Source organism: Nannobrachium achirus (assembly GCF_963921795.1).
Source record: "Nannobrachium achirus genome assembly, chromosome: 12".
In the NCBI taxonomy this organism is placed as follows: domain Eukaryota; kingdom Metazoa; phylum Chordata; class Actinopteri; order Myctophiformes; family Myctophidae; genus Nannobrachium; species Nannobrachium achirus.
In genome coordinates this window covers 36,609,685-36,634,763 of record NC_137832.1, presented here as the reverse complement: position 1 = coordinate 36,634,763, position 25,079 = coordinate 36,609,685, and the positions used below count along the sequence as shown (strand labels likewise).

The 25,079-nt window shown below is 42.7% G+C and overlaps 1 protein-coding gene across 1 annotated transcript in view; it reads left to right on the top strand.

The window, feature by feature from the left end:
* ntrk2a (neurotrophic tyrosine kinase, receptor, type 2a) overlaps positions 1–25,079 on the top strand; it is a gene marked incomplete at both ends in the record, with an annotated part of 137,856 nt that overhangs the window by 103,817 nt on the left and 8,960 nt on the right. The window contains 4 exons of the mRNA XM_080737951.1: positions 2,134–2,264; positions 9,439–9,611; positions 10,544–10,699; positions 11,441–11,525. Coding sequence (XP_080594077.1) covers positions 2,134–2,264; positions 9,439–9,611; positions 10,544–10,699; positions 11,441–11,525 — 545 coding nt within the window. The remainder of the gene's footprint in view (positions 1–2,133; positions 2,265–9,438; positions 9,612–10,543; positions 10,700–11,440; positions 11,526–25,079) is intronic.

Below are 25,079 nucleotides of genomic sequence, written 5' to 3'. Positions count from 1 at the left end.
TCCTGGGCACCCGGTGTGTTAATGTGCTCATAGTGTGACATGCCCAGGTTCATGTGGTGAAATGAACACAAGGCCAGGGCAAGTGAGGCATCATACTCTTCCACAGCCTAAAGAGGAGTTTTTGGCTACATCAGGGGTGGGCAACTTTGATGATGGAGAGGGCCACTATATTTTCACACTCACTCAAGAGGGCCACAATGGATATACAGTCAAAAATATAAAAAAATAGCCGATCTACAAGCTCAAAATGCGCCGCAGTGCGACGCGTTTTGAGCTTGTAGATCTGCAATTTTTTATATTTTTGAATTGGAATCCTGAATAATTTTTAGCTATTTTTTAATTGGAATCCTGAAAAGTAACATTTTTGCATCCAATGCATTTATATTTTTACATTTATATAATGTTTTTATGTTAACTTTATATTTTTACATTTATAATATGTTTTTATGTTAACTTTATGAACATAAATACAAATACATTGTGCATAAAAAATAGTCATTAAGCTACTAATATAGTAATTAACACGGGTCATGTTTGCATGGTTGGAATATACCGGTATAACAGCTGAAATCAATAACATATCATTGTTCCGGTATTAACCTGCGGGCCGCATTAAGTGAAGGTGGGGGCCGCATGTGGCCCCCGGGCAGGGCCGATTCTAGGGTAGAGCGAACGGTGCGGTCGCACAGGGCCCCGCACCTGCAAGGGCCCCGCGCTAGGCTTGGTTAATTGATTTAGTTTTGTTTTCATATAAAATCTTCACACAAACACCGCAATCTGCAGGACGGAGACAGAGCCTGTCAAAGATGGCTGTGATATCTCCCTGACAACCAGCAACAACCAGTGAAACGGCTGACTGTCCCTTCGGGCTATGGGATTTACTGTATCTAGTTTTGAGACACGGGATCTTACAACTTGATTCAGCGTTCCCTTCCCTTCCGTTACTTACTTATGAGAGAGTTGAGAGAGAGAGCATCATATCTGCGCGAGGTAAGGCCAGGGTAATGTTCTACTAAGTTATGAGAAATCCCCTCATCTGACAACATGACGATCTTGTGTCTGATTGATAGCCTAGTAGTAGTGAAGTAAATACATGGTCCCATCCAGCTATTGCATTCATTCTGCAGGAGTCTGCTTTGTGGCCGTGTACAATAAAAGCAGCAGAATAAACATATGCTTCTGTCTAACCGTGTTAGAGGTAGAGTTGCTGCATAATTCCATAGCATTTATAGATGCACAGCCACAGAAAATCGTTTGCGCACACGTGCGCGTGCAAGTAAAAAAAAAAATGCGCCGGGGGGGGGGGTGGGGGTTTCGGACAGACCTCGCTCAGGGCCCCGCATTTCTCCCAGTCAGTTGCCCATGTATGGGCTACATTGTAATATACCGGTACAGTATGGGAGCCACTTTGCTGCCTGCGCTCTTTAGAATCTAAGAGTTGGCTGAAAATGTGTGGCAGTAGGCTGCTACTGCCAGTGGCCTCCGTACACCCCCCTACGCCCCTGCCCCTCCCACACTGTGAGATGCCAAGCATTCGGAAAATTAACGGGCATGGAATCACAAGAAGTTACTTAGCAACTGACACTGAGTTGGTTTGTTGACGATTTTAGGCTTTGTGTGTGTGTGCATGTGTGTGCATGTGTATGCGTGTGTGCGCGCGCGCGCGCGCGTGTGTGTGTGTGTGTGTGTGCGTGTGTGTGTGTGTGTGCGAGCGTGTGTATGTGGAGGCGTGTGCGTGTGTGCGGATCGAGGCGTGTGCGTTTGTGTGCGTAAGTGTGCATGAGTACCGGCATTTGTGAGTGTGTGTGTGTGTGTGTGTGTGTGTGTGTGTGTGTGTGTGTGTGTGTGTGTGTGTGTGTGTGTGTGTGCGTGCGTGCGTGCGTGTGCGCGCGCACACATGCGTGTTTGTATCCTGAGTTGTGCCAAGTGGAAGATCAGGGGAATACAGTGTTGACCGGCGATGCTACTGTAGGAAGTCACCATGGAATGCAGTTCAATGAAAACACTGAAGCACAAATCAAACAAACCAAAGCATTATGCGGGATTAATAGAACGATGAAAGGGTAGATAAATGCTGGATTAAAAATGTGATAACAAGTGAATTCCCTCTCCATCTCTGTGTCTGACCCTCAGTTGTCCAGCACATCAAGAGGCATAACATAGTGCTGAAGAGGGAGCTGGGAGAAGGGGCGTTTGGCAAGGTGTTCCTGGCAGAATGCTACAACCTCTCCCCTGACCAAGACAAGATACTGGTGGCTGTCAAGGTAAGCTATATCATCATATTCCAAGAACCTATATCGTCGTTGTCGTGTAAAAACCTTGTATGTCCAAAACCGTTCGTTTTGCATTTATCATTTAAACAATATTATTATTTAAACTAGTGAAAACAGCCGATCTCCAAGCACACAGCGCCTCGCACCGCGAGGCGTTGTGTGCTTGTAGATCGGCTGTTTTCACTACTTTTGTGCGACGGTCTTGTATGATGAAGTAAGGCTTTACTTTGCGAAAGAACATACAAATTTGAAACTTGGAGATACTGTAAGAGGTTTCAGCCCGACAACGACGATATTCATTATTTATACATATTTACATTTACATTTAAAGGGATTTTCATTTTTCCTATTTGTATGTCTTTTTTTTGTGTCCCACCAGCACCTTATATCCTCAAAAAGTCCTATTTCTGACCATTTTGTCTTTCTCAGTTCATGGGCGGATCTATGTGAGCAGGTCTCAGAACGGGCGGTCGTCATTTTTATTTACTATTTTAATTATTGTTTATTTACTATATTTTGCTACATTCCAATTGTTATCAAATGATTGATGGCATGATATTATAAGACATAAGTCATAATGCAGGGGTCTTCAACAGGGGGTCCGGGACCCCTATGGGGTCCTCAGAGTTACTACACGGGGTCCTCCAAATCTTTGAGTGAATCAGAGTGATAGAAATGTTTTTTTTTAATATTAACCACTTGAACCCTAGTGTGCTATTCTGAGAACTTTAGCCAAAAATAGCTGATCTACAAGCTCACAACGCCTCACGCTGCGAGGCGGTGTGAGCTTGTAGATCGGCTATTTTCGGCGGTGAAAGTGTGAAAGGTTCAAGTGACGGTTCAAGTGGTTAAATATCTGAAAACTGTCAGATATCATCTCCACCCTGTTCAGGAGTTCTTGTGCTTGTTCCATGCTGTCAGGCATGATGTCGTCCGCATAGTCCAGGTCTGTCAGAACTACTGCGGGATGCCGCCTTGACCTCCTTGGTGTTAGCGTGAAGCCAAGCTCTTGTTCTCGTCCGCCTATGGCTTTCCTGAGCGCATAATCTAGAACTATGATGAAGAGGTAGGGGGCTAGGGTGTCTCCTTGCATTACACCAGCTCGGATGTCAAACACCTCACTGCTGCCATCTGGGGTCACCACTTTGGCCCTTGTTCTTGCGTACATGGTCTCGATAGCCCGGAGAATGTTGGGAGGGACATTGTAGGCCTCAAGGATCTTCACCATCTTGCTTCTGTGGATAGAATCAAAAGCCTTTTTGAAGTCAATGAAGCACAGTACAGCTGCTAGGTTGTCCTTTTTCACCTCCTCTATTAATCTCCTTAATGCCAGGATCTGTGCTACGGTTGTTCTCTCCTCTCGAAAACCATTTTGGTTCTCTCTCAGGTGAGGGTCGATGGCATGCCGTATCCTGTTCAGTATCATTCGGTTGAAGACCTTAGCAGTGATACATGTCAGGCTGATGCCTCTGTAGTTGTCTGGCTTTGAGAGGTCCCCAGCTTTAGGCACCGGGATGATGTTAGACAGAGACCATATTTCAGGTTGCTTGTTGTGCTGTAGAGCATTGTTGCAAAAGTCTAGGATGAGGTTGTCTAGGTCGCAGTTCTTCTACTACTAAACCCGCAGTGAATCCTTTGTACCCAATGCAAGGCCCAGAATTTGATGCGACACCCCTGGTCCAGGTACACATTATATTGCACTATATACCGATGTTTCCTGTTGAGATTGGCAGATTTCACCCAGGTTTTTTCATCTCACTCACATCACTTTGTCTGCTGACCTCACTCAGCAACAAAAAAACAGAAAAAAAGCAATTCACAGGAAGCAAACAGTGATCACCCCATGATGTGCACTGCAATGTAGTTTCAAATGCACTACATTGCAGGTGCTTTTTGAGAGTGAAAAATAAGAAGACACGTGTGACATGTGTGATCTGGGCAGCTTGCCCCAGAAAATTTGCCAATCTCAACAGGAAACAACGGTACGTGCATATACAAAACGCAGTAGTTCTTGTACACTCTTTTCCCAATGCAGAGGCTAATTCTATACAATAAAATATATGTATTTTAACTGACTTTTCAACCTGACTTCCCTGTTTTGGGCATTATAGGTGAAAATCTTAAATCTAACTATTTCGATTTTTTCTATCTGCTCTCAACCAAACGTCCTTTAGTCAAAGTGTTTCTGCGTCCTCCTATCCTATCCTATCCTATCCATCCATCCGTTCAAGCTTCCACCAGGAACGCTCTCTGCCAGTCTGCGGTGAAACTAGACCTTATTGGTGGAGAACTTCTCATTAACTATACATGACTCCCCACTCCGGCCCCGCCCAGCCCCACCCGCACCCCAACCTCCATGCCTCTATACTTCCATACGGAAGCACTTGGATGGTACCGGAAAACACAAGCAATTTGAGAGCTTGGATATTAAAGGGATATTTCACTTTCAAAAAAACTTTTGGTCATTTTATCGTCTATTCAGGCTTTTATGAACACCCTGAACAGTTTTTAATATGCTTGATTCAATATTTAGATATTTAATGTAAATGTTACCAGGCCCTACTCCTCCAGGGCTTCTCCCCATACACACCCATTGTAACTCCATTTTAACCACGATAGATTAATTAACACCCATTATTTTTTCTGGTGACTCATACTACCCTCCTAATACGTGAGAAGGCTGTGTTTATTCGATAACTTTTTTAAACTCTTTTTTCTATTCCCAAAGCAAATTAAAAACTGTTCAGAGTGTTCATAAAACCCTGATTAGATGATAAAATGTCCAAAAGTTTTGTTGAAAGTGAAACATTTAGTTTTTACTACATAGTAGTATGGGTTTAGAAGGAGGAAGGACATTTTCTTTTGTCTGTAGTGATGAGGGCATCAGATTTCTATTAGCATTTTTATAACAGGAGTGTATGACCAAGGCCAGCAGACAGCAAAGTCCAGTTGCCTACACTGAGAGTTAATTGAACTCTGTACACAAATGTACAATGCCCATAAATGTTCCCTTCGTACACCCTCAAATTTAAATGAACATTTGACTCCTCTTTGTCTCCCTTATTCTAGATGAGTTGGCCTTCATTCTGCACCTCCACTCTTTTGTCTCTTTTCCACTGCAAGAACTTTAAATGAAATTGGGTTGTATTTCCATACACCACCACTCACTTTCACTTAAGATTCTCAGAGGATATAGCCAAAAACTGCTGATCTACAAGCCTTGTTTTTACATTGTTTTATACGTCTTTTTTTTATTTTTTTACCCCCTCCAGGGGTAATTTCAAGTTATAATGGAAACCAAAAACAATCACAGAACTTCACGGGTTCTGGAAGATTTCAGCTCATGGAAGGTTCTAGCTGACCCTTTGTGGTTGAAAAGAGCCACTTGACTCCTCTTTGACTGCCTTCCTCCTATCCCTAACCCTAACCCGAATCCGAACCTCACACTAGCCTAATGGTCGGAAATAATGGCACGTCGGAACTATGAGCGGACCTCATTCTGCAGACAATATCCGGCGTTGTTGCACTTTCTGCTCTCCCTCAGGTGTCTGTACTTACTTAAGAGTGTAAGTGTTCACACTTTGCACCTCGGCGTCCTCGTGTACGTGCTTCCTCGTGTGTGACACACACACACACACACACACACACACACACACACACACACACACACACACACACACACACATACACACACACACACACGAACACACAACATTACAGAAACATTGGTCCCATGTACCGTACGGTAGACCACATTACAGTAACCTAACAGGCACTAATCGAGTCTAATGGTGCTGTTGTTACTGGCTACTATCAATCAGCCAGCAGTCAGCTATAATACAGTAGTGAGGTTTATGGTCATATTATAGACAGGGGTGACATCGATCACAAGCATGCACGCACGCACACACACATGAGCGGATTGAGCGTGCACGCGCGCACACAAACACACGCGCACACACACACGCGCGTGCACACACACACGCGCGTGCACACACACACACACACACACACACACACACACACACACACACACACACACACACACACACACTGTGCATACCATCCATCATACACACGTGGCATTTCCAATAATGTTCTGGCAGTGGACCTTAACACATGCATATGTGTCAGTACATTCACACGCCACGGGTTGTTGATTGCATTTTATTTCTCCGGGGATTTGAAAGTGCGTAGAAGGGATGACTAAGAGCACAATATTGTGGCTTTGAGCCTGGGATTTAATGTAACACTGAGTTCAGTGAGTCAGAACACAGTAGTGGATCATGGATCAACGAGGTGCTCTCTCCAACTGTAAGCGTCCCAGAGTTAATGTTGCTCATTAATCTGAATGTGTTGCCCAACACACACTGATTAAAACATGTTAAACTAATCAATTGTCATTTCTTGGCACAATAGCTGACTTGTTTACCTGCAGCAAGAGTCCAATAATATACAGTGATGACGTCGTACAGAGACTCTAGAACAGTGGTTCCAAAACTTTTTAGCTCAAGACCCAAAAGGTCGATTTAGGGACATCTCCACAGGAAACAAACTAGTATACTGTAATCAGCAGATGCACAAGCTCACAACGTGTTGCTTTACACTACGTTGTGAGCTTGTACATCTGCTATTCTCACCACTTCTCAAAAGTGTTTTTCTTTTTTTTTGGGACATTTTATGGAATTTCTTTGATTTCTCCACAGGAACCGAACTAGTAAAATCAGCAGATGCACAAGCTCACAACGTGTTGCTTCGCACTACGTTGTGAGCTTGCTATTTTCACCACTTCTTAAACTTTTTTTGGGGACCTTTATCTATTTGATTTCTGTATTCATTTGTGGCATTCTTCTTTTTTATATAATTTAAAGGAGTAGTTCACTCCCAAAATGACTTTTTTTCTATTGATTAGTCACGCCATGGAGAATAAAGTTCAATAATATCTTTAGTTTTTTGTCGCATTCTGTGATAACAATAAATTTACCCCCATTCGTTCCGGATGGGGACCCGTTTCGAAACGGGTCCCCATCCGGATGGGGGTAAATTTACTCGAATCAAATTTTTGTCTTATAGGAATGTGACAAAAACCAAAAAAATATTATTGAACTCTACTCTCCATGGCGTGACTAATCAATAGAAAAAAGTCATTTTGGGGGTGAACTACTCCTTTAAGAAACATTTTAATTACATTTTATTTAATTTTCTTATTTTTTTACATTTTGAAAATCTTTTGAAACAATAGGTAATTTTTTGTAAGGATATTTTCTTGTCACCCTTAAAAATTGGTCCACGAACCACAAATGAGTCCCGACCCAGTGTTTGGGAAAGAAGGCTGACATTTTGCAGAAGCGGAATAAAAAAAAATATATATATACAGTATATATTTTCCGTAAAATGTATAATTGCACATCAGCCGTTCATCCTCGTCCCATTTTGAATCCAGACACAGCTTAAGTAACCAGGATCGAATGTCATATCTATAGGACATACCACTTGTATTTCAAATTTGAGATTGGCGTGTAAGTTTACATACTGCATGTATTCTGTAAGAATCCCACATAACATCATCATGTGGCATCATATTACATCCTGTAATGTACATGACCAAGCCTCCGTTTCGAGACACATGATTGGTTGATTATCAGAGGGGTGGAGTTACGGTCTGTCTCGTTTTCTGGCATCTCAGCATTCTGGTCAAAAGGTTACAGGGGCCATTTTAGTCGCTTCCTTCCCATAGCTTTCTTAGCATCTCCTCTTTGTCCTTTAGACCTATATTTGTAATCGGATCCTTACACCAGTACTGTTAGTACAGGCAGAAACACTGACACACACACACACACACACACACACACACACACACACACACACACACACACACACACACACACACACACACACACACACACACACACTCAAGGTGGAACGCCAACGTATATCCATGTCACATACAGTCCGATGGCAATCAATTATTCATGTAGCACGAGACAAATTTTCTATATTTTCTTTTCTGTAGATGCGAAATGAATACGGGCCCTGTATCACTTTCGTTTCCTGAAACACTCTCTCTGTTCACCATAGCTGTCTGTGTTATACAAGCATCATGACAGATTCCCTTATTCATGGTGAGTGAGACAAAGATTGGTTTCAGAGGGGACCAGGGAATATAACAAATGTAAACATTATTGTACATTGTAATCACTTGCATTAATATAAAATGTCCTCATTTCTTTGCGCTGCCATTGTATCGCTACCCTGCTCGGTGCCAGTAATTTCAGATTGTGGCGGCGAGTCGCAATAACTCACTTTTACTGGAATAAGCCACCGACAGCTTTTTTCTACTGTGGACACGCGCCAAAGAAATCAGAACGGACTGACTGCTCACTGAAAATGATGAATTGGTGGTCGTGCATTTTTGTGTTTGGCTCATAATTTGTGTCCTTTTCATTAATGTACGTTTATTGGAATGTCACTTATGTACCACCATATCTGCCACCTTGTGTGTGTGTGTGTGTGTGTGTGTGTGTGTGTGTGTGTGTGTGTGTGTGGTGTGTGTGTGTGTGTGTGTGTGTGTGTGTGTGTGTGTGTGTGTGTGTGTGTGTGTGCTTGTGCGTGTGCGTGTGTATGTGTATGTGTGTGCAGCCACATGCACACATAAACATCAAAGGGGGCTTGAACCCCTGCCTTTTTATCCGTCTGTAAAAAGTGCCCTCTCCAGACCATGAAATATGAATGCAGTTTTTACTATGGTGAAAGAAATGCAAACGCCCTCTTTCCATGCCATAAAGGCAGCATTCGAGAGAATTGCCTTGTCCAAACTGTCCTGAACTTGAATGCAGCATTTCATGTTGAAAGAAATGTCTAGAAATCCATGCCGTTACGTCTCCAGTATTCACTTGATTATGCTTAGTTCAGTGTGGTATTAAGCACTGAAAATAGCCGAGGTCGGCTATTTTCGAGATTTTCACCAAAAGGCCCTTTTAGAAATCTCAGCCCCTGCCTCTCTAACGTTCTCTACGCGTCCCTGTGTGTGTGTGTGTGTGTGTGTGTGTGTGTGTGTGTGTGTGTGCGTGCGTGCGTGCGTGCGTGCGTGCGTGCGTGCGTGCGTGCGTGCGTGCGTGCGTGCGTGCGTGCGTGCGTGCGTCCGTGCGTGCGCGTGTGTGTTCAGACTCTCAAAGAGGCCAGCGAGAACGCCAGGAAGGACTTCCACCGAGAGGCTGAGCTGCTGACCAACCTGCAGCACGAGCACATCGTGACGTTCTACGGCGTGTGCGTGGACAGTGACCCTCTCATCATGGTGTTTGAGTACATGAAGCACGGCGACCTCAACAAGTTCCTCAGGTACGACCCTTGAAGTCGTCACTGTCGCGAGACGTTGTGTGCTTGCAGATCGACTATTTTCACAATTTTAATTATTTTTTTAAATAATAACTAAAAAGGACATGCGTACGTTTTGGACACAAGGTTTCCATCCAACATTCTTCATCATTTAAATCGACTTGAATGGCTCAATATAACAGCAGTGGTGTGGTGTGTCCTACCGTGTTATGCGTTAGTGACCAGCAGACGTTTTTCGTAGCCAAGCGTAGCCCTCTACAAGCCATTTCGTCGTTGTCGGGTGGAAACCTTGTATGTCCAAAATCATATCACAAGGATTTTTAAGTTACATTTCCTGTTCAAACAACTGTATTCAATTCATGCTGTGTGTGCAGTTGTCAGGGACGTGCTGGGCCCCCGATTCAGCCCGGGAAAAAGAGTTGTAGAGGCCCTCATTGCGTGCTATAGAGAGAGATCTCTCTCTATAGCGCTGCTGCTACTCATAGTGCCAAGCCAGTCGGCCAATTACAGGAGTTATATTTCGTCATTGTCGGGTGGAAACCTTGTATGTCCAAAACCATTTTAAAAATGATTTAAACTAGTGAAAACAGCCGATCTACAAGCACACAATGCTTGTAGATCTGCTGTTTTCACTACTTTTGTGCAACGGCCTTGTATGATGAAACAGTGCTTTGCTTTGCGAAAAAGTTTATAAATTTGAAACTTGGAGATACGAGGTTTCTGTCCGACAGTGACGATTTACTTGGTTGGCCGCCCAGCCCCCAAAATGGAACGACATTTTATTTTTATTTTTTTCCTAATGGCCGGCCTGGACCGGCCAGGAATGAACCGGCCATTCGGGAGTTGTCCCGCTTTTCGCAATGGCCAGCACGTCCCTGGCAGTTGTACACTGGTTGCAAAATACACGTTTAACAACTCCTCTCTTTCCCTCGCAGGGCCCATGGTCCAGATGCGGTGCTCATGGCAGAGAGCCAGACCTGCTCGCGCGTGGAGCTCACGCAGTCTCAGATGCTGCACATCGCCCAGCAGATAGCAGCTGGCATGGTTTACCTGGCATCACAACACTTTGTACACCGCGACCTGGCCACCAGGTTTGTCAGTCACCACATGTTATGCGCTGAGTCAATCCGTGTAGCTGTTATGAATACGATGGGCTCCGTGACTGTATCCATTACGGAAAGCAATTTGCCTGCGTTTCTGCATGTATCCTGTATTAATACTGCAGCCATGATCACTGCAGCAGCCCTTTTGCTCGTATGTCATATTATACTGTAATATTACAATGTGAGATAATAGCAGCATTCATTTTGTCGAATAAAATGTTCCTTGACTACCTATTTTCAGTTTCGAAAACTAAATAAAAACTACGCTATGATGGCTAAAACTAAGACTAATTAAACTAGACTAAAATGTTAGAGAGGTACTCGTGGAGAAGAGATCCAGTAGAACTGGAAAATAGCAGATCTACAAGGTCACAAATTCACAATGCGTCACAGCACGACACATTGAGGATGGTTGTCAGGATGCAACCAAGTGTAAAATCAGGCCCGCCAAAATACATTTTTGTCGACAGAATCAACTGTATATTTAGTCGACTAAATCTAGACTAAAACTAAAACATTTCTGGTGACTAAAATATGACTAAAACTGAACGAAAATGTATTCAAAAGACTATGACTAAAACTAAATACAAATTTGCTGTCATAATGAACATTGCATGAACACGGCGCAGTGTGAATATGGTTAAGAATGGCTATGTGTACCATCAATGTGCTGCTTGTTGCTGCTTTCTGTTGTGTACTCATGGCAGCACATCTACCATTGTTCAACAGGAACTGTCTGGTGGGTGAAAATCTGCTGGTGAAGATTGGAGACTTCGGGATGTCCAGAGATGTCTACAGTACGGACTACTACAGGGTAGGTGTATGTGTCGATCTCTTTTATGGCCCCCTTTTCGCCCGTCCCTCCATCCTGATGCATGGGCCCCCTCACCCCACCCCTGCATGAGCATGAGACTGGAAGAACTCCAGGAGAGTGGAGATAAGTAGTGTAGCATGCTACTATGGGCCAGCAGTATTCACGTTTGTAGGAGTGTCTATTCTAGGACTATGTATTCTGAATTAGGGATGGGACGATATGAACATTTCATGTCACGATTATTGTGAGAGAAAAAAAGATTTACGATATTATCGTGATAATCAAAATATCCCCAACATCCATTATCCTGGGGCGGAATATTTGCCCCAACGCGTTGTGAGCTTGTAGATCGGCAAAGAGATTTGGTTGAGAGTGAAAAAAAGACTGTGTCAAGTACGTTCAGTGTTTCCCCTAGGCAGAAGCTGAAGGAGTGGGGGAAGAGTTGTGGGGAGTTGCGCACACAGAAAATGTTACGTGTTTGCAGGTCGGTTTTTAACAATTATAGAGGGTTTAAGTGGTGGGAGAGTGTTTTTTGCAGGTCTTTCAGTCCGAGTGTATCAGAAAGGCAACTGGGTTAAGCACCGTTGGTCCGACCAGTTTAATATTCACCAGGTTAACATTCACCAGCTTCGGCAGTTTAGCATTTCACCAGGTTAGCATTCTTCACCACACCCATTGTTACTTCAAACTCCATTTTAACCATGATAGATTCACTAAAAACACCCATTATTTTTTTCTGGTGACTCATAATACCATCCTAATACGTGAGCAGGCAGTGTTTTTTTAATAACTTTTTCAATTATTTGTAATAATTCTTTATTGTATTACATTTTTTCCATTTTCCCAAAAATATATTAAAAATAATTGAAAAAAGTTATTGTAAAAACACGGCCTGCTCACTGTTAGGATGGTATTATGAGTAATGGGTGTTTTTAATGAATCTATCATGGTTAAGATGGAGTTTGAAGTTACAATGGGTGTGTATGGGGAGGGGCCCCGGGCCATCTCCGTCCCCCCGACTTTCGGCACCTCCGCGCAGCCAATCACAAGCTTCCGCTGTCTTAACCCACTTGCCTTTTTGATACACTCGGACTGAAAGAACTGCACAAAACACTCTCCCTATGTGTTACCATATGCAGCTCGGCAAATAAAAGGTAAATTGATCCCGGTGCATAGCGGACAATTTCACAATTTCACGATACATGTAAAATGCACGATAGGATTATTATTATTGAGGGTTTTTATCACGATAGCAACGATTATCGTCCCTTCCCTATTCTGAATGAATAATGTAATAAGTAATATAATAATTTTTAGATGAAATGAGATGAAAGGCAAGATAAGATGAGATGAGATAAGATGAGATAGGGGGAAATTCAGGTGTCATCGGCAGCAAAAAGAATGCAACACAGTAGAGGTTCAGGGTAAGAGTCAATGCAATAATGTAATAGGATTGATTGCCTTCTAAAATGTTTTAAACCATGATAAGTGTGTATGATAAAATAATAACAGGAGTATTGGTGGTTTACTGTGAAGAATCTTTCTCTTGGCGTTCTGCAGTAGCCCTACAATATAAAATCAGTGCTTGTGTTGTCATGTGTTGATGTTACAGTAAACCAAGTATCAGCATGTCCACTAAAGCCATTATTGTCTATAGATATTTCAATGTGACCCTTTTGTAATAATCATTTTGATTAGTAACAGTAATTTATTCGACACATTTTGTCTCTGTAATTGTAATTGACTACAGTTACATTTATTTTGTGTTTTAATAACAAAACTGTTAGCATTTTGTATTGTAATCTGCTACTTTCCATCCCTCTGAATAAGTGGTGATTAAGATAACCATCATGCAATGGGTCTTCAATAAAACATAGTACAGTAGTGTGCTCGATGTTCAAGTTAAACCTGGTTGTAGCCAAAACATCTTTACAACAAAGCAATACAAGTTGCAGGGGAAAAAAACGTAAAACACAGAAAAAGAAAATGTCAAAATGTGCAAGTGCGCGTGCGTGCGTGCGTGCGCACACACACACACACACACACACACACACACACACACACACACACACACACACACACACACACACACACACACACACACACACACACACACACACACACAACACACACACACACACACACACACACACACACACACACACACACACACACACGCATTACAGAACTATGTGGTCCCATGTACGGTAGACCACATTACAGTAACTTAACAGGCATTAAAGGAGTAGTTCACCCCCAAAATGACTTTTTGGAGCTGTGTGAAACACAGGCTCCCTATACGTGGCCGTGTGGGTCTGTGTGTGTGTGTGTGTGTCTGTCTGTCTGTCTGTGTGTGTGTATGTAGCCTGAACTTCCTAAACTTCGGCACGCCACTAGTCCCACAGTTTTGCCACCACACACTCGCGCCATATGTCAAATCGACCGGCTTACTCGGGAATCGTGGGTTATTACTTTTCTAAGAGAAAGGTTCTATAGTTTAATTGATATTAATTTATTAGTGAATTAATTTTCCCCATTGACTTATAATGGGAATTGCAAAAACTCACATTCAATTATTTGTCTCTCGCAAACCATAGGGGCTAGAGTTTCAAGACTTGGAGAGGAGGTTCATAATGATTTCAAGGATTAAATAAAAAATAATTGTGTCATTTGGCCGCATGGTGGCGCCATAACACCCCACTTTACGTTTTGGCCTGTAACTCTTGAACCGTAGGTCGGAAAATTAAAAATATTTTTTCCCTGGATTCCTTGGGTCATGACGCATCTCCCCATATAGGCCACGCCCATTTGCGCCATGATAGATTTTCCGCCATCTTGAATTTTCTCCAAAACACACTTTTTGCTCCTTTTCCTACATATTTTCTTCAAATGTCACAAAAAACGGTACACATGATCCACACACACACACACACACACACACACACACACACACAGCTCCACTTCACACGGGTGTGATTTTTTTATATTGATTAGTCATGGAGAGTAGAGTTCAATAATGTTTTTTGGTTTTTGTCACATTCCTAAGACAAAAATTTGATTCGAGTAAATTTACCCTCATTGATTCCAGATGGGGATCCCGAAACGGGTCCCCATCCGGAAAGAATGGGGGTAGATTTATTGTTATCACATTTTTGTCTTGCGACAAAAACCTAAAAATATTATTGAACTCTACTCTCCATGGCATGACTAATCAATAGAAAAAAAGTCATTTTGGGGGTAAACTACTCCTTTAATTGAGCCTAATGGAGCTGTTGTTACTGGCTAGTGGCTACTGAAGTCTGAATGATTTAATGGCAAAATAAAGAAATAGGCCTACTACTCTTCATCTATTAAGAACCCACTAAGACCTGAGGCCGATTGGACAAATGTCTTCTAAATCAGTAATTCTCACACTTTCAAGATTTCTCAAAAATGTTCTCTTTGAACAAGCTTGCAGCAAGGAAATAAGTGAGGCGCTGTGAGCTTGTACCGGTATATCTACTATTTTTGAATAGCCAAAAATTACACAGCTTTCCAGGTTTTTGGGTTAAACATAGCGCTAAAAGCATTTATAATACCTTTCTATAGCAACGTGTCACGTTGTGAGCTACTGAGCTTGAAGATCTATTATTTCCACTACTTTTGTGCGACACTCTTGTATGATGAATTAGGGCATTCATTTCAGAATAGGATATGGAGATACAAGGTCTCTGCCCGACAGCAATGGTATAGATGGCACATCAATATCGGGTGTACGTATGTAGCATAATGCAAGATAGAGCGGGAACTACTGCCACCGCTAATACTGTAAATGTTTAATACATTTACAATGGGGCCCATTAATACTATAGGAAGTGGCTTTGCATTGGTCAGTGTCAGGGGAATAGCCAGCGGGGTGTAACACAAGCTGACCCAACACTTCCGACTGAGCGTGCACGCCCACACACACACATGGACAAACATAGAGTGTGCGCATGCCACATTTAGACATCCGGCACAGAGGGGGTGTAGAAGCGGCTTTATCATGGCCAGCAAAAGGGGACGAGAAGTGTGTGTGGGTGTTCACAGTTTGTGTGTGCATGCGTATGTGTGTGTGTGTGTGTGTGTGTGTGTGTGTGTGTGTGTGTGTGTGTGTGTGTGTGTGTGTGTGTGTGTGTGTGTGTGTAGTGTGTCGTTTGCGGGGGCAGAAAACAGCCTGCCAAGGTGACCATAGCCATAGGGTCTAAAGGACAGCAGTGTACAGTTGCCTATGTTTATTTACCGTACAGCATTCTGTCACTGTAAAAAGAAAAATGAAAAAGGCCAGTATTTCATAATAAATGCTGACTGATTGATAGTGACTGTCCCTGCACCTCTGCGCTGTCCAGCTGTCACACGCTGACATGACTGACCGTGACAGGGAGCTAGAGAAGGTGGAAAGAGAGAGGAACACATGTAACGCCCCGAGTGTCAATTTAACCCTCATATGGGTCAATGTGGGTACATTCTCAGCAATGTTGTTTTTGACAGCAAATTTTGATTTAGTTTTAGTCATAAATAAAATGTCATTTAGTTTTAGTCATATTTAGTCACCTGAAAAGTTTTAGTTTTAGTCTAATTTTAGTCTAATAAATATCAGTTTTTAGTCGACTAAATCTACAGTTGATTTAGTCAACTAAAATGTATTTTGGAAGGCCATGATAGCATCTTAATGACTGATTTTACACTTGGTTGTGTGCTGAAAATAGCCGATCTACAAGCTCACAACGCGTCGCGCTGCGACGCGTTGTGAGCTTGTAGATCGGCTATTTTCAGCACGCAACACCTGAGAGCAACCAAACATAAAATGACTCTCTTCTCTACTAGTCCCTCCCTAACGTTTTAGTCTAGTTTTTATTTTGTTGACCAAATTGTCAATATATCTAGTTTTAGTTTTAGTCATCACAGCTTAGCTTTATTTAGTTTTTATTTAGTTTTCGTCAGTGAAAAAGAATTTTGTCATAGTTTTAGTCAACGAAATCAACACTGATTCTCAGAGAGTTCTATTAACACTCGGGATTTTGTTGTGACAGCACGCATGGAGAGAGGGAGCAGACTTTGAAGGACACAATGGACACTATGGCCTCTCTCAGCATTAATGAGAACGATATTGTGCAGTGTATGTCTATATGCCATCTGGTGGTCACTTCAATTGTACCATGTCTATGCATGCATGTCGCTGTTGGGTGGTCATCACTATGTCCATACACGGACAAATGTGTCTGTATTAAAGTGTCCATTACACTGTTTTACACACCATTATAATGTTCTTGTTTTGATCAGAATACCCAATTCTCCAGGTTTTCTTCAGAATATGTTTGACACTGATTTACTAAGGCACATTATGAGTCCACTATAGTACTAGTGGTACTCGGACGTTTTATTTGCATTGACCACCATGACTCTGAGAGGGTAGTGGGTACAAATGGTACAAATGGAACCAATTGGACCCGTAACTCTCAGAGTTACAGACCTGTTATGGTCATTCAGGGTTATCTCTTTATGTGTTTCTGGTAATACTAGTAAGACGCCTCAGGGCGACATGCGACCTTGACCTTGGCCATCTGGCCAGTGTTGTATATCGGACCAGTTACCCATACATGGAGATCCATATCCCTTTTATGCCCATACATGGAGATCCCTAGCTGTCTGAACCAGCCGCACAGATATGGGCTGTCTTCCTCCATATATGGGCATTCTCATATGAAGTCCTGTTAGATATGGGCTTAATATTGATGACATCAGGGATCTCCATGTATGGGCATAAAAGGGATTATGTTAGAGTGGTTCCCATGACATCACAACATATAATATCTTTTATGCCCATACATGGAGATCCCTATCTGAACCAGCCACACAGATATGGGTAATGCCTTGGCCATCTGGCCAGTGATATATATCGATGACATCAGGGATCTTTGGGCATTGGGCATAAAAGGGATTTTGGGGAATACCCATATATGGACTTTTACGTAGATGATGTCACCTGTTATATCACCTGATGTCACAGTGATGTGTCAAGGGAACCAACCCATAGATTGTAAAAATGTGTACACACACGTCTACACACACGTCTACACGGACATGGACAAGCTGTGACATTTCTCATGGTAAACTGCGACCTTTGGTCGCAATTATTGTCTGCTCGTCCGTGTCCGTGTCAAAATGAATATTTTGGCAAAGATGTCCAACACCAGCCAACCTTGCCATGACCCCATGGGATGGACACCTTGTATGTAAAAAAAAAAAAACACTATTTAAGAAATAATGAAAATAGCCGTGCTGTGAGCCTGTAGATCGGGTACTTTCCCTACTTTGTGCAACGCTCTTCCATGATGAAGTAGCACATTAATTTATGAAAAAATATGAAACGTTGAAATATGATGTGATGTGAGGTTTCTGCCCGACGAGCAACGATTATACATGAAATCATCACATAATATCACAGAGGAGGTTACAGTTATAACAAACAAGCAGCAGATATGACAAATCCTAATACAGCATCTGAAGCACTGTTACAGTAAGTGCTTTTTATACCACTGAGTTTGATCACAGTAAATAACGAAAATGCACATTATGTCCTATGAATGAATACCTTTTGATACAGGAAGTGTAGATATGTTTGTATGGTGCATGGGGGGGGGGGGGGGGGGGGGTGTCAAGAAGGAAAATGGGCCTTCATTATATGGGCCTTCATTATATCCCAGATAAAATACTATTTTGACCAATTGTGATAGATATATCACAGGTTTGAGCCTATTGAGATGGAGATGTGGGGAAATTGAATATGGTGTATGATTCATGACCATACCACCAATAAGCTGCATAATAAAATGTTTTACTTATTTCAGTAAAAGCCAGTGGTTCCCACACTTTTTAGCCCGTGACCCAAAAGAGACCCGGGATCCAAACTAGTGAAAACAGCAAGCTCACAACTCGTCGCTTTGCGCCGCGTTGAGAGCTATTTTCACTACTTCTTAATTTTTTTTTAGATGGAATTATGGAATTTGTTAGATATGTTTGTTTGTTTGTATGTTTGAAAATGTTTATAATTCTTTAAAGAAATGTATATCTAAAAATATTTTCTGGGGGGAGGGGAATGTTTTTTTTTTTTTTAATATATTTTACATTTTTATGTAAGAAAAGAAAATGGATTTTCACTCAATTAGTGACTCTGTGAAATCGGTCCATGACCCACAAATGGGTCGCGACTCACTGTTTGGGAAACGGTGTATATATCAGTGGTTCTCAACATGTTCTGGGTCAGGGCTCACTTGAAAATCTTTGAAAAGCATTCGTGGCCCACCCATCTGACCACCTATCTGACCACCCATCTGACCACCCATCTGACCACCTATCTGACCATCCATCTGACCACCCATCTGACCCCCCATCTGACCACCCATCTGACCACCCATCTGACCACCTATCTGACCACCCATCTGACCACCCATCTGACCACCTATCAGCTGCCATGTTGAGTGGTCAGAGGGGCGGGGCCGTGTGCATTTCCAGAGCATGTTTATTTTTAATAATCAATATCCATTGTGTTCCACCTTGGGTCAATGGAATCCATGTAGTGTACTTTAAGTGTTTATTGGTGGTATCACGTTTTAATAATATTAATAATATTAGTCATTTTGGGCCCAGCACTTGCAATACCTTCACGGTCACAGGTAGAGAGGGACACGTATTTTGTGAAAAAGGAGACTGTATATCGAAGAGGTTTCTTCAGGACAGAAACGATGAGGGTGAAGATGAAGGTTCTCTCCTCCGCCTGTGGGTGTCTTTTGTAATATCTTTGTATGACGACACTGTACCCTCCCCTCCACCCCTAGCTGCCCCCCCCCCCCCCCCTCGCATTCACCCCTTTCTCAGTAAACTAACCGCCAAGACAGTAGCCATGGCAACGAACGGAAGGCAGCGGCGGCGGTGAGCCTCGCAGTTGAATCCAATGTTTCTCTGGAAGAAAAGTAATCAAACAACTTGTGATTAGTATGCCGAAGCACTACAGGAAAGAGGGAGCGAGTGGGAGAGAGAGAGAGAGAGAGAGAGAGAGAGAGAGAGAGAGAGAGAGAGAGAGAGAGAGAGAGGGAGAGGAGGCAGAGGCAGGAGAGTGGTAGTACTAGAGAGGGAGGGAGGCAAGAGATGAAAGGAGAGAAAGAGCTGGAATGAGAGAGCGAGAGAGAGAGGGCAGAGATGGAGAGGCAAGAGGGAGCAGCTGGATAGAGAGAAGAAAATGGGCAACAGGCCAAAGAGGTAGCCAATTAGACAAATAAACAAAAGCAACCAAAAAAAAAGATAGCAAGAGAGCAGCAAAAGAAAATACACACATGGTGAGAAATGGAGAGGAAAGATGCGGCCGGCCCGGGGAACAGTCACTAAACAAACAGACACGGAGGAGGAAGAAATCCAATAAACAGAGAGAGAGAGATGTGGGAGAGCGAGAGAGACGAGAGCACATTTTGACTTTACATGTTAGGTGCACCCCACGAAATCCAATAAAAGAGAGATGTGGGAGAGCGAGAGAGAGAAGGGAGCGAGCGAGAGTGACGGCATCCGTCCCACCTTGAATGTCAGTGAGAGAGAGAGGGAGGGAGGGGGAATAAAGTATGGTGATCCAGTTAGTTGCGTCAGAGAGGAGCAAAGATGAGTCATAGGGATTGGAGAGGCCCCCGTTGGAGAGTGTGTGTGTGTGTGTGTGTGTGTGTGTGTGTGTGTGTGTGTGTGTGTGTGTGTGTGTGTGTGTGTGTGTGTGTGTGTGTGTGTGTGTGTGTGTGTGTGTGTTTGTGGGTGTGCAGCGCAGGAGTGTTGCACCAATTATTCAGGGTCCTGGGTAAGGATTCATTGCGGGCACCCCATGAATGTTCATAGGGGGATGGGGTTTAACCCATTTAGACTGGGAACACATTATTACACATTATTTTGTGCTTTAACTATTGACAAATAGCAGATATTCAAGCTCACATCGCAGCACCCAGTGCCGCACTGCGAGCTTGTAGATCTATTTTTGAAAAATCATGAAAATTCAAAGTCTTTGAATATTTAAAATCCAGGTTTCTATGTCAGTGGTGTTCAAATGTTTTCATGTGAAGGACCCCCAAAATGACATGTATTTGGCCACGGACCCCCATCTCAAAATATTTAGTTCCAGGGACCCCCCAGAAGCAAAGCACAGTAAGCCTCCAAAAACCTTCAAAAGACAGACAGTATGCCTGAAGCCTAATAAGTCATTGCACGGCAGTGTCGCTCATACTGTAACAGATTTTCAAGCTAACAATGCAATGGGTTGATTTTCGAATAAGCAAGCAGTGTATCTGGCGGGTCTGGAGGGGCTAGATAGGAACAGTTTTAAAGGTGTCTTTAAATTTCTCCCGGTTCCCCTTTAACTTTCTTTTTTGGGGGACATAAAACCTGTTTTGACCATTTTGCTGTAGACTGTATATAAACACACTTTCCCATGTGTTCTTTATTCCATCGAGTGCACGTATAGTGCACAGACATGACCAATGCTTCCAGGAGTATTTTCACCTTGTGTAATTGTATTTTTTCACAAAGCAACACTTTGTTGAACAGTGATTAGATTTCTTTCCCAGCAAAGTTAACCTGTGTTTTGTAAACTTTCTGAGTAATGTATTCCGGGTTGGGTGGCTTATCCAGGTTGGGCTTGATGTCCCTATGCCCACAGATCCCTGTCCCGATGTCATCAATATTAAGTGCATATCTGGGAATGCCCATATTTGGTAATGCCCATATATTTGCATGTTCTGACATCGCATTGTTAACTATCATGCAGGGGTCTGGTGCAACTGGTCCGATATACATCACTGGCCAAGAATTGGCGTGACCTTAAAGGGCGCATGTCACCCTGTGGTGTCTTACTAGTTATTATATATTTTCTTTTGGAGGAGGAACGTTTCCACTGGAAGGGCAGTGAGCCTTAGATGAAAACACATTGCGCAACGTGAACAGCTCTGTCTTCCAGGGAAAGAAGGAAACAAAGCGCATGCACACAACACACTGCATTCCCATTTCCATAGTAACCCCAAGGAGGCAATTAAGGTACAGTACATGTATGCTTCCTTAGGAACTCAGAGTAGAGTTAGTCATAATATAAAGCCCTCTCCTAGAGTGCATTTCCCCCATTGTAACCACTCTGGTTGTCATGGATACCACGCCTCTAAGAGGTCATTCCAGTTAAAGTGCTATTCCCTTTCTGTGAGGATTTCTTGGAACACACATGCATGCAGCGGTCCAGATATCTACACTATTCATATTTATAAGACAGAGGGGCATGGACAGAGAGAGAGAGAGAGAGAGAGAGACAGTCAGGCAGACACCCAGTGGGGGTAGGGGGTATGTGGGTGCAGAGAGAGATGGTACCGTAACTACTGTGAGTACGTTTACTTGTGTACAATACTTTTTACACCACTACAATTATTCGCAGCTTTGATGAGATGAGATGAGATGAGATGAGACGAGTAAAAAAATCACACCCAATGTGAAGTGAGCGGTGGTTGTCCTTGCATAACATCTTCAGACTAGGATTTAAGTCTAGGATGTACAGGCTATGCTACACACACACACGTTTTGCTATGGCAAAACGCTCAGGAAAAAGGCTACAGACATACGACATATGACATCACTAGACAAACATGATGCTACGCACACACATTTTGCTATGGCAAAACGCTGAGGAAAAAGGCTACGGACACACACACATTTTGCTCTGGTAAAACGCTGAGGAAAAAGGCTACAGACATACGACATATGACATCACTAGACAAACATGATGCTACGCACACACATTTTACTATGGCAAACGCACAGCCACTTAATGGAGCGGTCGGTTTGCACCGCTCCAAAAAATGAAAAGAGGTACAAAACTATGGCACCACCTCTTTAACAGGAGGTTCAGTCATGTAGACTACAATGTAGAGTTTGGACATTGCACCACCGTTCCAACCGATATAGGTCTGAGTAATAGAGTTGGGGGCTTCAGAGTACTGTCAGAGTACCCATTGTACCCGCCTGTCTGTGTCCCTTTTGTGCCCAACTGCCCATATATGGAGATCTCTGTATCTGTCTGTCTACCTATGTCCCTTTCAATGCCCATACTGTATATATTATGGAGATATCTTTCAGGCCTTGTCCCCTTTATGCCCATACATGAAGAGTCCCATATATAATCAGGCTTGAGAGAGAGAGAGATAATACAAAGGAGACATGAGCAGATAAAAGAAAGATGACGAAGAGCAACAGATCCAGTGGTGGAAAACAATACTCAAATGTTTTACTATAGTAAAAATGGGTATCAAAATGTACTTAAAGTACCAAGAGTAGAAAGTAGTCCTTATGCAGAATGTTTTTCAAATGTATAAAATGTATAATAATGCCAGGGTGTGGCTTTGTGTGTCCCGTACCTGTCCCGTGCATCCCTGCGCTGTGATTGGTTGGTTTTGTCTGTCCCGTACATGTCCCGTGCATGCAGAATTGAGGATTGGTCAAGCTTCAAATGAAAATTTGGACCTCCAGGCAAAATCATTCATTCATTCAGAATTCATAAAAATATAGAAATAAAACACATAGAAAGTATAGATCTAGAACACAGAATGTATAGATCTAGAACACAGATTTCATAGCTCTAGAACACATAGAATAAAAATTCACCGCTTCACTTCGAGCCGAGGTTTGATTTTTAATAGGTATGTACATTTTTCAGCAGTCGTTTCTCTTTATTAGTCAGTATGTTGACATTCATCCCTTGGAGTGACGTTTTTGTCTGTGAGGGGATGGGTGAGCTCAGCAAGAGCTTGTAATTGCTCCCTTTGAACTTCAAAGGGGTTGTGCACTGAGGTAATTGATTGGGCCATAAAAGTGTCAAGTGCTCGTTAGTGATCTCTCTAATCAATTAAAGCGTCAACAACTACCTGTTTGACCTGTTGCGCCAGCAACGGCGCTGCACGGAGGGTTACTGTATGAGCTAAAATATATATGACAGATGTATTGACGTCAATATTCATGTAAAAGATTCCGTTCAGTATTGTATTGAAAATCTTTTGGCCTCAGACACTCTCTTCAGTGGACAAGTGTGTGCTATCTCTCTCTCTCCATGAATTCATTGCCATCTGGTTGTGTTTGTAGTTTGTACTCCCTCAGAGAGGGATTTTAGAGGTTCGTACCTCCTAACCTCCTCAGCCTGCCTTATTTCCTAACTCTCCACGGTATGTTGCTGGCAGATTGTAAACATAAATTAATATAAATCACAAACACCTCGAGTATCAAACACCATGTTTGCACTGGTGTCTCTAGCCTGATTAGAAAATCGTGGAGGTGCAAGAACTGCCCAAACTAACCTTGGCAAGGCAATGCGTTAATTTGTTTGCTCCACAATTACATAATTGTATTCTTGTTACATTGCTGAAGTGTGTTTGTGCAAGAAGTATGCTGCAGCCTTAAGACTGTGACAGTAGTACTGTTGTAATAGCACATGTGCACTTCAGTTACCATGGTTACACAAAAAAAGCAGCATGATTTTGTCATGATGAAGTAAGGGCCAATGCATACTCCACTTTTAGAGCCAAATTCATTTCGGTTCGGCTCTGTCTAAACTGGGGGGAGGGGGGGTACCGTCATTAATTCGGCTGTTGGGTGCTGCAGAGATTTTGTGACTCCCTGAACCGAAGCTTTGTCACTTAGCATAGTGCTGGGAGAGGACCGGGCACAGCTGATCTGTTTACATTTGATTAGACCAGTGCGGTAATGTTGATTGGTAGATAGCTATTTCAACCAATCAGATTGCTTTGTCGGAACTACCTGTTGTATAGGCTAATGTGCATTAGATTCATCCATCCATTCAGACACACACACACACACACACACACACACACACACACACACACACACACACACACACACACACACACACACACACACACACACACACACACACACACACACCCACACACACACACACACACACACACACACACACACACACACACACACACAGATCAACAACAGAGGCAACCATGCAAGGCACCAACCTGTTCATCGGGAGCTCAGTGTCTTGATCAAGGACACTTCAACTAACCAGGGAGAGCTGAGGATCCAATCTGCATGAAAGAGCGATGTTGCCTTAGAATAAAATGATATTGATACTGTACAGGGAATTATCACTTACACATTGCTCGTTATCGAGGACTTTAAATTACAGCAATCTGCTTGTGTTCTGGATTAATTCAATGAAATGTCGGATTGTCTCCATTGCACCTCTATAAATGTGCCCAAAAGAATATTTTTTTTTTGGTGTGGCACATCTATAGGATCTAGGAAGCAAAGAAAGTCACCAGAGTTTGATTCGCCCGAGTCCAAAGTGGATATTTCCCAACCTTGACTTTCAAAGCTCTGAGCTTTGATTGGCTTAATATAAAACCATAGATATAACTACAAGTTACTGATTATAGAGAATGTTATATACTTGTAATCAGGTCTTTATATCCTGCACAATTAAGAATTAATCAAACTGACAGAGCG